This window comes from Cynara cardunculus (genome assembly GCF_001531365.2).
Source record: "Cynara cardunculus var. scolymus isolate 2C chromosome LG 5, CcrdV1, whole genome shotgun sequence".
NCBI classification, from domain to species: domain Eukaryota; kingdom Viridiplantae; phylum Streptophyta; class Magnoliopsida; order Asterales; family Asteraceae; genus Cynara; species Cynara cardunculus.
Window position 1 is genome coordinate 26682936 of NC_037532.1, and position 16626 is coordinate 26699561.

Here is a 16626-nt window from a genome sequence, read left to right on the forward strand (position 1 = left end):
ATAGATGGATGAAGGATGGTGGACTTCTCATCCCCATGGTCATCTCAGAGACAACCTTGAGGCTGTCACTGAGTATCCTTCATATATCGGGCAGTACGGCTACATGAATGGCTGAAGATTTGTCAAACCATTCAGCATTCAAAGTCCAAGCACAAGCAGATGATCAAAGACATCCTGAATGAAAATCTTTAAGAAGGTGTCAATGTTCGTTTATATCCCTGTTGTGCCTGAGAAGTTGCCCACAAGAAGAAGACCCCTTTCAGATACTGATGATGAACCTTCTCATAGGCATGAATATGAAACCAAGTTCTCCTTAGAGGAAATTCTGAAGGGTCGAAAGAAGCCAGATACCTCAAAGCTGAACGTGACACTGCCAGTGAAGGGTCCTTACATACTCAACATTGTGCATGTGAAGCCTGAGTATGGATTAATTTTCATTGACTATGACAATGAATACATCTTCCAGCGTGTATCTGAGTTCCACCTCTTTCCAATAGGCCATCTTGAATATCTCAGATCTTGGTTGGACAATGACCTAGCTGCTGATGTGATGAATCGCAAGATCAGAAAGGAAATACTACGAGAAAAGAAGCTTGGAGAAGACGTGCCAAGGTATATCGACTTCAATGACTTAGAACAGTTATCTTTCTATCTTGTAATCTTGTTTTTCTTTCTTATATTTCAGTGTACAATCTATATGTGATAGATCTATCAATCACTGATGTAACACTTGTAACTTTTCCAATGATTAACACACAATATTCTTCATTGTCACTGAAAAAGATCCCTGAAAAGAGTAACAGAGACAAGTATCTATGAGTTCCAGTTCTCTTTCATTCACTGACAACTTTTAGTCAGTGAATGTGCTTTCAATTTCAGTTATCATATTTATGTTTGTTTTTCTTGAACTTGTAATCTTTTACAAACTTAAGTAAATTTACATAAGTAAACTGTATCACTGAAAAAGATCCTTCAGAGATTGTTATACTTGAAGAAGACAAAATTCATACCACAGATCCTTCAGCAAAGTCGAAGACAGAAGCTGAAGATTAGAGACCAGCAAGTTCGTGATCTGAAGCGTCATTGAGTGATTACAAGCTCGTCTACATATGTGTGAAGTTTGCGCTAGTTTTAACGAATACTGAAGATGCCTTTTAGCGTCATCCCAATATTCAGCTATCAAATGAAACTTACCAAACATGTATGTTTTTGGGTTGTCTTCCCTCACATAAGAGACAAACCATACCTTTTCTAAAGTGTAGTACAGTACGGGCGACTCCATTGGCTCTATAGTGCTTACCTACTTTATGAAAAGAGGACCGTTTATATACAGCTAAAATGACTGTTTACAATAGCAAAAGACAAGCTTCCTTCCAAAAGCTTGACATGTATATAAATAGTTGTGTGCTCTCCTCTCAGTTATCATTCTTCCTCACTAAGAACTTACCCAAAAAGTTACTTCTCTCACTACTCTCTGTCTAAGAGAAAGAACCACTATGAACAGGTGAAGAGCACTTTTATTCTTATCTTTATTTCTTGTAGCAAATCTTTTCTCTTTTCTATTTATAATTGTGTGTATCTTAAATTGTTTAGATAGGTTCTTTATCTTATCTCTTCTACACACAATCTATAAATTTTGTATTGATCTTCTTTATCAATATATAATTTTTAATAGTGAAAGTTTTTATGTTTGTATTCATCCCCCCTTCTACAAACTGATTACCTATAACTCTTATAGATCTGACTTGAACCAACAAGTAACCATTTCAATTCCAGAACACGAAACAAACCCCAAATCACGAGAAATGAAAACAAAAACAACAATAATAGTTGAAGCGAATTATAAAAAGCATAAGAAACTATATGACTGGTGTAATGAAGTTTTTTGGGGGGTTTTTTATTACAATAAGAATGCATGTTGAAATCAAAGTGGAGTTGGGGGGTTATGAATGATAAAGGAGTACATACATTTATGTTTCTTGGAAATACTTTTGGGTTTAGAGGCTCCATTGGTAACCAACTCCATATTCATGTCTGCATTTGTAAGTAATTTGCAGATGAACAGGTTGCCAAAATCATTTTAAAGGGAAATTGGCATGGGAAGGCAAACAAAGAATTACACGATCTTGACACGTGTTTGTGGGTATTTCTTTTATGGTAAAGTGACTTATTCATGCGGTTGGAGATTTTGTTTTTAAGAGCGTCTCCAAAGCTTGTTAAAAAAACTATCAAGAGTTGTTTGACACTTAATGTTTGATATAAAATGGTTAAATGGTTTGAATAGTTAGTATGATATATTGTAGAATAAAATATGGTTGTTTGATAATTGTCTTAAATGACAACAAATTACTATTTTAACATTCTGAATGAAATAATTCTTTGATAAATATTTGAATAAAACAATTACTTTGTAAATATAACTACATATTCAATATTACTAGTTCAAAACAACATTTGATATTAATCCAAACAAGCATAACATTATTTGTTCAAGTTCTACAATAAACAAAAATATAACAATCAAATCTTAGTGTAATAGTTTTTGAGCAATTCTTAATTTAACGTATTTAACAATAACCAATTCACAATATGGTCATGTTAATTAGCCATGTATTCATTGTTTTGAGTACCAGAATGCCTTCCATCCACGCCATCTTCATCGCCTCTTCCAATTTCTTCTTTTCCCTCGACAATAAACATGGGGATTGACGTAATCCATGAATAACTGATCGTGGCTATTGCATCTTCTTATAAAATTATAAACCACGAAACAAGCAATTACAATGTTTTTTTGTATTCAAAACGGATAGGAAGCCATTTGCTTTAAAATTGGAAAACTTGCCTTCAAGACACTGTAGGCATGCTCGATAATGTTTCTGAGTTACGCATGAGCGGTTGAACCTTTCTTCTTTTGACAAGATAAGTTGTCGTCGAAGATCACCAAGCCAATACCTCATATTTGTGTATGAAGTCATAAAACCACAAGTGTTGGCATAAACAACATCACAAAGATTATATTTATCTACAATTGAAATGTGACTAAATGCAACTTCTCTCAACACTCTAGCATTATATGTTATACCCTTCCATCCAGCCCCAAACATACGTGAAAAACATATTAAAATCACAAATACTTAAAACATTGTGATAACATTGACCTCTTTCTCTACCTCTATAACGAGTTTGCTGATCAACAAGCATGATTTAATGTATGAGAGTTCCATTTAACACACCTATTGTCCCATTTATTAAAAAAAATACAAAGTATTAGACACAACTGTATGTTTTGGTTTTACAAAAAATAATAGAAAACTTATCGAAAATATCCGTCTTATATTTCTTTGACTTTCTGATGTAGACGACCTTTACTTGAAAGGTATTTCTCGTATATCTTCTTTTGCAAACTTTATCATTGCGCTTAGCACCTCACATAAATATCAATGAATAGTCTCTGTGGAGTGTTGAAATCTCCGTTTGACCATTCTAAAACGTTATAATAACCAATACTCGTAAAATATAGCCATTTTCTCCTCGAAGAAGACATTCTTACTATTTTGCAACCATTTTTTTTAATGTTTGAATACGAGAAAGCCGCATCAATTCAACATATTGAGTATTCGATCCGCCTAAGAATTCTAATGTATATGCATGTCCAATTATGGCAAAAGTGTTATCTCTTATCCGTTCTATTCTTGATGAAAGCTTGTATTTCCAATACCAATAGATGATCAAAACTAACAAAAGTTCTTCCTCAAAGTCCATGTATTACCTTGAAAGTAGCATACGTTACAAACACATGAGAAGCACATATATTAAACACAAAAACAACATAACAAATTCTCCCAAAAACAAACACATATCATTTTAAATGGTCATGAAAAAATATATGTTCTTAAAAACAAACACATCATTTTAGTCGAGTCCAAAACACGAAGTTTAATTTGAAAAGCAAATCTTCCCAAAACCAAAAATTAATCCAAACTCAACAACTAAAGTAGTCCATACTTACGTGGCGTAAGTTTAATCCAACCCTTACATTTCTCTGACTGTAAACGCATCCACATTTTCTATAGTCGGCACTTTCGCCTAAAACAAATAATGATATTCGTTAGGTTTTAAAACTTTTTCTAACCATTTAAACGCAATGGGAAATTATTTATTTTGGTTACAAAATAAAATCATAAAACTTTTCTAATTAAAACTCAATCAGATCCAATGATGCATTTAATTAAAATCATACATCATAGGGTGTTTGAAATTGTACTTTTCAGAATTTAGCAAGGTTTGGACGCAACACTTAGAAATCAAAACAAGATTCTTTTATCCATGATCCACATACGAATACGCCTAGATCTTCCATCGGGTGCTAGCCCAATAACCCTATATCTATATGTGTATTACAAAAAAGAAAATGTTTCTTTTTTATATAATTTTTGAAAGGCTGTATCTAATCAATTCAATCAGTTAAAACTGATATAGTATATCACCTTATTTATATAGTTTGAATTATCGATAGACTACAATTTAAAATAAGGTTTAGTAATTATATGTAATATATATATGCAATAATATATATATATATATATATATAGAGAGAGAGAGAGAGAGAGAGAGAGAGAAGAGGGATAAAATAAAAATCAAGCATTTAGTACAAACCGTGAAAACCTCATTCAACCAATCATAGGTTTTGTCCAACACCTTGTCCCTTGGAGAAATATATGTGACTATGGCTGCACCTAGTGCACTTTCAACTTGGGCTATGACCAGACTTCACAGTGATCTTTATTTATCACTAGTTCCCTGGTAATAATCGATCAAGAACAATTTTAAATAATGTGATCATCGTATTTATTTAAGGATACTTAAACATGCTAATAATGAGCAAATAAATGTTTAATGTAAATACTCATGTCCAATAAAAACAATATAAACATAATCGTTTTATTGTTCAAATAAAGTTTTACCAAAATTACAGATCAAATCAAAGTTCAACAAAAACTTCAAGCCTATTGCACTAGGATGAGCAACATGCTTGCTCTGACTCATACGCTTTGAGAGAGGATCTACAATTTTGTAATCGAATATGCTATTGTGCATTTGTGCTTGTAGCTTTTACAGCTCACAACACCGTTGTTTAGCACAAACACGTATCTGACTACGATTTAAAGTCATCTTGGCGGTTTGAAAAGTAGCATCTGTATACTTTTGGATACACATATCACTTTCCTAATTGTCGTACAGTAAGAACATATCCTTATTTTTTCCCATATACTTTAGGATATTCTTCCCTATTATCCTAGGTTTGACTAATACTACTGGTCATGCTTCGGGCATACAAGATGTCCGGTGTTTGTACTTAACACAATATACATGATAGAAACCAATGGCCGAAACGTAGGGAGCACCCTTCATACAGTTCATGTCCCCTTTAGTACTAGGACACTAAGGTAGCATTTAGTATGCATACATGATTGGGTAGAACAGAGCTGGACGGTAATGGATAGGACAAGAGAGTAGGTCTGGACAGGACTGGCAGAACAAGTGTATGTTTGGTGTTTGATATGACTAGGACTAGACAGTACAAAACTAGACAAGTTGTCCTCAAAAGTTATTTTATGATTATATATATATATATATATATCATATAATAGTTATTATTAACAAAATAAATTAAATAATTTAATATAAATATTTTTACACAATTTTCATATACATAAATATAAAATAGTACCAAATTTGAATGAATTTTTTTATATAATTGAAGGTAGTTTGAAAAAACTTGATTCATACAAAGGATAAATTATATTTTATTCGGTTTGGAAGATCCTTATCAATTGGTGAAGGCAAGGTGAAGATTTTTGCAACAACAATGGTTGTGGAGGTAGAAGCATTGGTAATTGGTGGACGATGGTGGTTGTGGAGGACATGAAGATGGTGGATAGTGGTGGTGGTGGCAATCAACAGTGTTGGATGAGGTAGTTATGGCCTATGTGGTGGAGGTAGGTGTGATGGTGGGCAGTGATGGTGGTTATGGTGGAGGTGGTGGTAGCCGACGATACTAATAGTGGTGAGATGGACAGTGTGGTGGTTGTGGAGGATGTGAATATGGTAGATAGTAGTAACCAATAGTGGTGGCCAACGGTGGTAGTGGTAGCCGATGGTGGTAGAAAGTGGTAGTCGATGGTGGTGTTTACGGTGGAGATGAGGTGGCCATGTTAGTGGAGATAAACGGTGTTGGTCGGAGGTCGACGATGGTTGTGAAGGTGGTGGAGGAGGTTATAGTAGAGGAAAATGTGGAGGTGACCAACGGTGGTAGTGGTGGTCGCAGCACACAGTGGTGATCGACGGCCGACGATGGTTGTTAAGGTGGTGGAGGAGGTTGTTGTAGTAGAAGAGAAGGGAGATGGCCAACATTGGTAGTGGCAATGGACGGTGGTGGTCGGTGGTCAATGGTGGTTGTGGAGGTGGCTGATGGTGGCTACCAGTGGTGGCGGCAGCCGCAACTAGCGGTGGTGACTACTAAAACAAATATCATATTAATGTTATATATCAAACGAGGGTTAATAAGTAATATTTTTAATTTATGTCTCATTTTTGTCTCATCTTGTATAAGAAAAAAAATATTTTTTTTGTCCGTCGTTTAGGGATGGTGATTTGTCCCGACCCGGTGGGGAACCCGGTTCACCCGACCCGAACGGGGACGGGGATTCCCCACTAAAACGGGTCCTGGGGCCGGGAATCCCCAGTAGACACAAACCGGGGACGGGGGATGTTACTCAAATCGGGGACGGGGCCGGGGCCAGAGATCCCCGGTAGAATCAATAAAAAGGATACTATTTACGGGGTTTGACCGGGGTTTGACCAGGGACTGTTAGAGATTTGACCGGTGACGGGATAATAATCCCCGTACCCACCGGGGATCGGGGCCGGGGGACGTTACTACAAACCGGGGCCGGGGCCGGGGACGGGGATTACAAATCCGCCCCATCCCCGCCCCGTTGCCATGCCTATCCTCGTCGTCCCAGTTTTTGTCTTTGTCCCACGTTGCACCAAAGATGGGAATGGGATGGTGAGTTCCTTGTCTTGTCTCATGTCATGCCAAACACGGGACAATGAGTTTTGTCCCTTCCTGTCCTGTTATGTCTCATGTACCAAACGCAGCCAAAAGATCAATTAAGAATCATTTATATCCAATGAAACCTGAAAAAATGGATGAAAATATAAAATCCGATTTAAGCAAATAAAACTAGGGTTGTCCCAATTTTCTTGGAGGTCATGTTATATCCATACTAAAACTATACACTATCTGGAAAAAAATATAAACAAAATAAATATAAAGGTTTATATCTTATTAAAGTTATTACAGATGATAACAACAAAAAATGTTTAAAATGACAAAATGAAAAGAATAAAGAAGAGTTAATTATATTTTGTTCTTAATCGACAAATTCTAAAATTAATTAGATGGATTCATAAATCTATATAGTTGAGTATTGTCCAACAAATTGTTTATCAATAACTGAAGAATATGAACTTTTTACGTATGATCATCACGAATTAAATTATAATCAAATTGCTTTGGGTCGGTTACCAATGTCAGTAATTGACGATTACACAATTCGAACAATTTTAAATTTGCCTGAAATAAAAAGTTAAGAAAAATTCCTGATTAATGACCCATTTTGATCTAAAAAATGAGGATTTTTGTTTGGTGAATAACTACAATTAATAAGGAGCTGTTTGGCAATTGTTGAATGGTTTGGTGCAAAATGATTAAGTGGTCAGAATGATTAAGAGACTGATATAGTAAAAAAATGAAATATAATTGTTTGGTAATTGTGTACGATGAAATTAGGGCTCTTAATGGTTAAGGGAGATCCAAAATACAAAATCATTCAGAGAGTTTTAGAACCATTAAGAGACAGACTTTTTTGCCAAACAAGATTCACCTCTTAACAATTCAAATATTGCCTTTTAATATAACTATTAAAAGGTAAACAAACAACCCTACGATCCCAAACATAAATTAGGCCACGAAATTTTGAAGTTGCTCTCCATAAACCCATTTTTAGCATGCTAATAGTCAATAGACGTCATACGGCACTGAATAAAACTGATACATACATGAAAAAAAAAAACGGATATAAGAACAATCATTTTCTTCATAATGATTAAATGTAAAATATTAGAAATTACAATTATATAAGTAGACCTAATTTTGCATTTCTTTTTCCTAGTTAGACGACGTCGTTCTACATGTGGTTAGCAATAATCTAGTATAAAATTAAAAAAAAACATTCAAGAAAAATTAGGCAAGTAATTATGATGCATCCAAATAGTAGAAACTGCTAAAGCCAAAGTCACACATGCAGGCCATATCACCACATTCTTCAACATTCTCCATGATCCTTGTTCCTTTTTCATCTTTATTGCATCATCTTCTTCATAATTATCTGCCATTGATGGATATATGCAACATATTAAGAGCAAAGAAACCAGGTTCGTGAGTGGGTTCGTCGTTGTCTCCTTGCTGTTGCTCTTATTGATCACCTTTGAAGAACCTGCAACAGTTTCGAACGAATTTTTGTATTGCTTTGTTTCATGTGTTGCCAATGTTCCTGGGTTCACTTGGATCTTCACTGTTTGTGATGGCACCATCCTGTGAAAGTATGTGTCCGAAACCTGTCGTGTTGAGACCAGTAGACCATGACTGATTTCGGTTTTCTCGTAAGTTTCCAAGGTTGGATTATTGGTCGAGAAATCACAGTCGTCTAAGAAGTTGTCGTGAAGATCGTTCTGATTTTGGTTAAGGAGTTCGAGTGAGAAATGGTCGTCTGTGTTGTTGGTGAAGTTGTTGTTATGAAGGTTTTCTTCTGCAACTGGATTAAATCTCTTTTTACCAACAAATTTGAAGAAACGGGTTCTTGTACTATAACAAAATAAGGTTTATAGGATGCTAAAAATGTCTAAGTATCTTAATAGACTGTTTTATAAGATTTAAGTTTCTATAACGCTTGTAAAAACATTACAATAAATCTATAAAACGTTTATGTAAAACACTTTTGAAACCATGTACGTGTCCTATTACTTCTTTTATATGACACTATTATGTCCTATAAAAGGATGTTCATAGGACCCGTATAGTAAACCATTCAAATGTCGTTTATTTTAAAAATTTCCTAAAAACTAGTTAAAAAATTGAAAAACGTCATATAAACTTATTGCAATATTTTTACAAAGTATGTACAATTGTTTGATGGTATGAATTTAAATTCTATCAAACAGTCTATTATGACAGTTGAACATTTTTGGTATCCTATAAACCTTTTTGTTTTAGTATTGTTAGCTAAAGTAATGAAAATGTAGAGCTTATTTAGAGGGTAACCAAGGCTTAGTGAGTTGTACCTTGAACCTCTTGTTCCTCCCTCTGAAAACTTGATGTATTTTCCACTGTAACACTCTTGTAATCATCCAAGAAGGCCTGTGGGTATCAACAAATATAGGCAAGTGTAAGGACGTTGAACATTCACACACACACACATACATACATACATATATATATATATATATATATATATAAAAAGGGAGGATCAAAACGTAATTGTTAACTATTTAAGATAATATGAAAATGGTTAAATTATGTACAAGATTACATGTGACTTTCCATTAAAGGCCAAAAAAAGGTGTGTGGACGACTTTGGCCGTGACTTCAAGTCACGGGACAAAGTCGCATGAATCACATGACTTTGTACGTGATATTAGTGTAAAATCAGGTTCGTCCATTTTCTTATTTTATTAAATAGGTATTGTCCTCGTTTGAAACCGTCTCTCTCTATATATAATTTTTTGATATAATGCAAATTCTAACTTCATATATTACAATTAAAAAAAAGTCAAATATGTCTAAATTTTTGAATAGACTGTTTTATAGGACTTATGTTTATAAATTATTAGAATAAATAATTGTGTTATAATAGGATGTTATAATGTATTTGTGCATTCTAACAAGTTTTTAGGATAGTTTTGAAATAAAAATACCGTATTAGTTTTTTATATGACATGTTTAAGAGTGTGTTATAAACACAATCTTTTTATATGACATTGTTTTTATAAGACAAAATCTTTAAATAATGTCATATAAAATGATTAATTGACGTTTTTTTATAAAATTATTCTAAAAAACTTGTTAAAAATATGAAAGTGTCATATAAACTTGTTGTAACACATATGGTATACAATTGTTTGTTTTTATAAATTTAAGTAATAATATTATACAGTCTATTAGAACATTTGGACATTATAAAAAAAAGTTTTCTAAAACCAACTTTGTTGTAGTATGCACGAAGCTTACGACTTTGATCGATCTGCAACATATTTTACGGCATGGTCTATTTTCTCAAACAATTAGATTAGAATACGGAAAAGATGTTATTATGTGCATACCATTTCAAGATCCTTGGTCGACATCCCGACCCATCTCAAATTCTCCACCATCCGGTCGGGTTCCATTTGTTCATCGAGACCACCAATCTCGATCGACCTTGCATTTTGATCGTCTCCCATGAACCTAAACGAGCCCACATCTTGCATTTGATTGCTATTGTTAGCCAGAAACGAAAAATCGTTATCATTTCCAGCTGCAAAACTTCCAACCCATTCATCCTGATTGATAGAAACTTGAGCCACCGAAAGGATTTCGTGCAACAGATCCTGCTGAGAACCCATCGTTGGTCCGTTGCTTGATTGTGGTACGTTCTCGATATAGTTAGACGTGCCGTGGTGTCGAAAATCTTGTACCTGCAATGGAGGTAACGATAACCTATGCTGCAACCTTGCACACTCCAAAGTTATATCAACCTGATCATTCAAAAACAAAATGGTAGCATTTTTAAAGACTGTTAAAATATTTACACTATGACAAAAAAGTTGTGGCTGCATATGTACACACCGGCAAACCCCCCACCTCCAAATCCATCACTGTGTATCTATACGTGCTAACATCATATCCTATTGAGAATACCTCGTATAGGATGTACAATTATTTAGTCCTATAAACTTGTGTCATATCACTACAACAAAATTGGCTTTATAGGACGTATATATTGTCTAATCGTCCTAATAGAATATTTTATAGAACTTATGTTTGTACAATGTTCTAAAAAACGCGTCATGGTGTCGAGGCGCAGCCTTGCCACCACGTTAACCCTCTTAGTGTTGATATAGGTGCGAGCCATGGCTCGTTATGGCGTTATAAGACATGAGAGGAAATTTGCAAATTTTAAAATTTGAATAAGAGTAAATGTAAATATAATTTTATAGTTTATACGAGGCAAATATTTAATTAACAAAATGGAGAAAAAGAAAAAACCGTAAATTACTTCTCGGCATACGAAAAATATTGTTCGATTACTTTCATTTGTTGTTCTTTGATTTCATTATTTTGATTTTGTTGTTTGATTACCAAACATAGACCGTAATAGTGACTTACTTTGTATATTTGATATCATTTTTATTTAACTCTGTATATTTGATATCAAATTATCATAATGGTTCTTCTTTTATTTATCTTTTTATGTGAATTTAAATTCTTAATAACTTAATAATTAGTTCAATGACATAAATACACACACACACACACACACACACACATATATATATATATATATATATATTCAGGGCCGGCCCTGAGATTTTGGATGCCCACGGCGGAAGTAAAAAAAATGCCCCTTATACGTGTAAATAAAAACCAAAATAAACTATTTGAAGGGTTTTGGAACCTAGTCAATCTAACAAAAAAGTGCCCCTTAAATATAACAAAAATGATGCAACGGGGGGGACATAAACCAAAACCCCGTGTAACAAAAGATAAAGTGCACCACGGGATGACATAAACCAAAACCCCGTGTAACAAAAGATAAAGTACATCACCATTCACCTAAAACGATGTCTTCTTGCATTTTTTGAAGCAAAAATATCTATCACTTTGTCATAACTAATATTAGCTAAAAACTTACTCTCAATACTCAAGATTGCTAGTCCGTTCAATCTTTCTTGACTCATGGTAGACCGTAAATATGACTTAAACAGTAAAACAACCCAACAAACCACAATCAAAGAATCACAATTCACAGCTTCTAAGCACTAAAGTTTCATATTTTCATTATTAGGTTTTCCAATCAAACAACTTTAAATTTATTAAAAATAAAGTTAATAAAATAACCAAATAAGTACTATAATAAATTAATAACATAGGTTAAAGATTTAAATGTTAAATCCCTAACCTCAATGTCAATGGCTCAAGAGAGAGCAGAGAGGGCGATGGGTGAGAGCAGAGCGGGCGATGGGCGAGAGCCGAGAGCGACCGGCGAGTCGGCGACTGAGGCAGCCGCAAACGGTAGACGGCAGAAGGCCGTCGATACTCGAGAGTCGAGAGAGGCAGAGAGAGAGCGTCGAGCGAGAGCGAAAGCTTGCGAAAGGATTTCGATTTCTGGATTTCGATTTCTGTTGCGAGAGCGAGAGGCGAGAGCGAGGGACTGATTGAGGATGAATCGATGATGGATATGGACCGGTAAGTGGAAATGTGGAATGGACTCTTAATAAAGGCTAACAGTAATATTTTTTAAGGCCCAAATACAAACTGAACCTAGTATATACATTGGGCTTAAAAAATTTTGATGCCCTTAACATTTTTGATGCCCTGGGCCGTCGCCCCTTTGGCCTAGGCCCAGGGCCGGCCCTGTATATATTTGTCGTCTTAAGCCACCCCATGGAAAATGTCATGGTCTTGTCGTAACTCGTATGACTTGAGGCTTGATCTCGCCGTCACGCCATACCTCACGCCATTTGGAATCTTGGGTTTATAGGACCAAACTATAAAAATGTATTATCTAAAATCGTTACAATAGATTTATAGGACGCTTTTAGACGTTCTAAAAAGTTATTTTACGATGTTTATACATTTTAGACGTCATACAAACTTTGTTATAGTATATAAAGCAGTCTATTAAAATATTTAGATATACAGTATGCAATAAAACCAATTTTTGTATATGTACCTTTGATGGTGGATAAGGAAGATTGCCACAGTTGGGAAAGGATGGATTTGTGAAGGTGAATGCATCTTCTGATAAGTACTGAGTCCATTTGACATCACTTCTATCACTAATTATACCATTTGATCCATGGATGATTGTAGAAGCCATTGGTGGTGTTGGATAATTGCAAGTCTCCATATCTTCACCTCCTCTTCCTCCGTCGGAATAAAGATCGATACATGACGAATGATCACTAGCTGCGGTTGCATAACGGTCTCCCGTGGTGGTCGCCTTTGGAGCGTTCAAGCTCTTCTTGAACACTCGACAAAGCGAATAAGCATCCTGCAACTTTTAGTTACAAAAAAGTCGACTAATTAAGGGTTGTTTCACAACACAAACTAGGTTACCATTTTTCAGTAAGATTCTGAGTCATCAAAATAGCATAATATGATTAAATGTCTCTTGTTTGGCAAGTGCTAATCGGATCAGTTAAGGTTCTTGGTTAGCAAAGTGATGCAATAAGATTGCTGTTAAAAATGACACTACAACAAAATTGGGTTTACAAGACACCCAATATATATATATATATATATATATACACACATTATAATAGATTGTTTTATAGAACCAAATAATAGTACACATCCTATGTAAAAGAGTTGTCATAATTTTATAGGACGTTTTTTGTGATTTTAGTTTTATAGGACCCGATATTAATTTTTTACAGAACACTTGTTTTTATAAAACATTTTTTTTTAAATAATCTCATATAAGAAAACTAAATGTGACACTTTATTTCAAAAACATTCTAAAATATGTTACATGATTAAAAACAACATATACTCATATGAACTTATTATAACCCTTTTACATATGTTACACTATAAACTTAAATCGTATAGAATAATCTATTAAAAAACTTAGACATTTTTAACATCATATAAATCTAATTTTGTTGTAGGATCATTATTTCTTACCATGTAAAAGTATCCTATCCGGTAAGAAATGATAAGTTTTTAATTACCCCGTAAGAGATGGTAAGTATTTAATACACAACCATTAAAAGTATGTAAGCGAATCTAGTGATTCGTCCATAAAAACACGTTTCAACGAAATTTAAAAATAACGAGTTGCGTACCTGTAAGCCAGATGCGGTTTCACATTCTCTTTCATCAAGACGATATTCATGCATAACCCAGTCGGTACGAGAACCATGGGGTGCTCTCCCTCGGTAGTAAACTAGGGTTTTCTTCATCCCCATGGCTCGTGATTGTGAGTTTACTTTCCGATCCTTCCCTGTTGCCTTCCAGTACCCACTTTTCGTGGCACGATTTGTCCTTGATCCATTTGGGTATTTACGATCTCTTGGACTAAAGAAATACCATTCTAAGTCTTTGCTTGGTAACAACGATTTCCCTAACAAGATTTCAAAATCTCAATTAGAAGAATACTGAAATAAAAACACAACCACAAAAGCATATATATATATATATATATAGAGAGAGAGAGAGAGAGAGAGAGAAAGGGGGGAGGATTATGTGAGAAGTTAACCAACTTACGAGTAAACGAGAAGTTCAAAAATCATATTTGATTACACGTGATAAACAAATTTAATTATATATGATTATATACACCTAAAGGAGATGCATATGACTTGGTTAAGTTATGTGTTATCAATGCAAGATGTGTTTAATCATTATACGATTAAGCGTAGGTATCATGGATGTGTGTAATTATATATGATATCGAATTTAGTTGGGTTCCTGATGTATATGTATATATGAGTTGGGTTCTTGATGTATATGTATATGTATATATGAGTTGGGTTCCTATGGGACCACCTTGTTTTCTTGAGATGGATTGTAAAGAGAATGTTCATATGTGAATGATTGAAAAAATTAATTTGAAAATACATATATGAATAATTTATAGTTAACATGGGTTCACATATTTATGTTCAAAATAGATTTTTTTTTATGCTTTCAGTAATTCACATATTAACCTTTTCTTCACAACTCCTTTAACGAGTCTAACGAAAACATGATGGTTTCAATTCGCATGATCTTCATATTCTCTCTCTCTATACATACATACATACATATATATACATACATATATATATATATATCACATATATACCACAGCTAGATTGATTGAAATGATTTAAACTTGTGTTAAATTTATGAGATGAATGATGAAAATACATGATTTAAGGAAAGAAGTAATAAAGAAAGAAAAAGTTGTGATCATCTGTGTCTTTGAAAGAACAAATAAAATGCGGTCAAGTTCTTTTCTCTTTGCTTTTTTGACTTCAATCTTTTTGTGACCTAATTGCCGCTTCATTTTGTGTTCTAATAGCAACCAAAAAGAGATTGGACCACCCTTAATTAATTCCCTTTAATTTTATGCTTAAGCAAAATATTAAATAAATAAATATTGTAAATCAATATCATCAACTCCGTCATATTTTATCATAATAACAACAAATATATAATAAAACGAGTCGCGCGTTAAAACTTTTTTGGAAATATTGCGACGTTCATATATAGGGTACATAATATTTTTAGGAGATTCTAATTAAATCATTGAGCTTCTGGTTGATGAGTACGGAGCCCCTTTTTTTCTTTAATTAATAGATCAGATGTCAAAGATTCAATTAAAATCTCGTTTAAGGTTATATGCTTAAATGACCAAAAATAGAGTCATCTTCAATTCGTAACTCTGAAGATCTTTGACCTAGAAGTGTTTGATGTTTCGCCTTGACCTAAAAATGGAGGTTTTGAATATGGAAAAAACATATAATGATGATGAACAAAGTTGAAGCATTGGTAAAGAAGATTGAGGCGAGGTGTAATATCACCTTTAGATATAAAGATGAAAATGGAAAGAATAAAATGAAACACCCTTTGGATGGAATCTGATCAATTCCCTACACTTATATACTTGAGGCCACATTCATTCATAAATTGCTTTTTTTCTTTTTAAAGTTACGTTGTGAGTTTTACGTAATAAATAAGAAGATGGACGTCAAAACTGCAGACTTAGTGATCAAGGTTTGTTTAAGTTGTTTTTCGAAATAATTTACAATTTGCTATGAAGAAAATGTTACATAAGTATGAATTGAAAGGTACCTGGTAAATCCCAGGGTTCGCACTTGTAGAGATCAACCTCAGGGATAACTTGGAGCTCGATTTCATGGCCGTTAATTTTCCGTTTGAGATAGTAAGCAACAAGTTCTTCATCGGTGGGATGAAACCGGAAACCGGGAGGCAAAGATACTGGTGCCATTGATGTTTATTGATATCCAAGTTATTCTTGAATTATAAGCAGACAGAAAATGGGAAGAAAAACAGATTTTCCAGCCAATCTTGTTGTACCCAGAAAGAAACACAGGCTATAGAAGCAAGAACACTGCATATATATATATATATATAACAATTTTATATGATTAGCCTTCAAATCTTTGTAAGTCTATAGTATTTACAGACACATATAAAGAAAGATATAGATACATATATATATATATATATAGAGAGAGAGAGAGAGAGAGAGGAGGGACCTGAGGGGAAGATGGAAGAAGATGCAAAGGGAG

At 34.0% G+C, this 16626-nt stretch overlaps 1 protein-coding gene across 1 annotated transcript; it reads right to left on the reverse strand.

Annotated features, from left to right (window-relative positions):
* Nucleotides 1-8298: 8298 nt before the first annotated feature.
* On the reverse strand, nucleotides 8299-16322 carry LOC112513646 (NAC domain-containing protein 86-like). The gene is made up of 6 exons (XM_025119974.1): nucleotides 16166-16322; nucleotides 14173-14450; nucleotides 13056-13382; nucleotides 10444-10857; nucleotides 9406-9481; nucleotides 8299-8879 (listed from the first exon to the last, which is right to left on the reverse strand). Exons 1-6 carry the CDS (start codon nucleotides 16320-16322, stop codon nucleotides 8299-8301), a joined length of 1833 nt encoding a protein of 610 aa, XP_024975742.1.
* Between the last annotated feature and the right edge of the window lie 304 nt (nucleotides 16323-16626).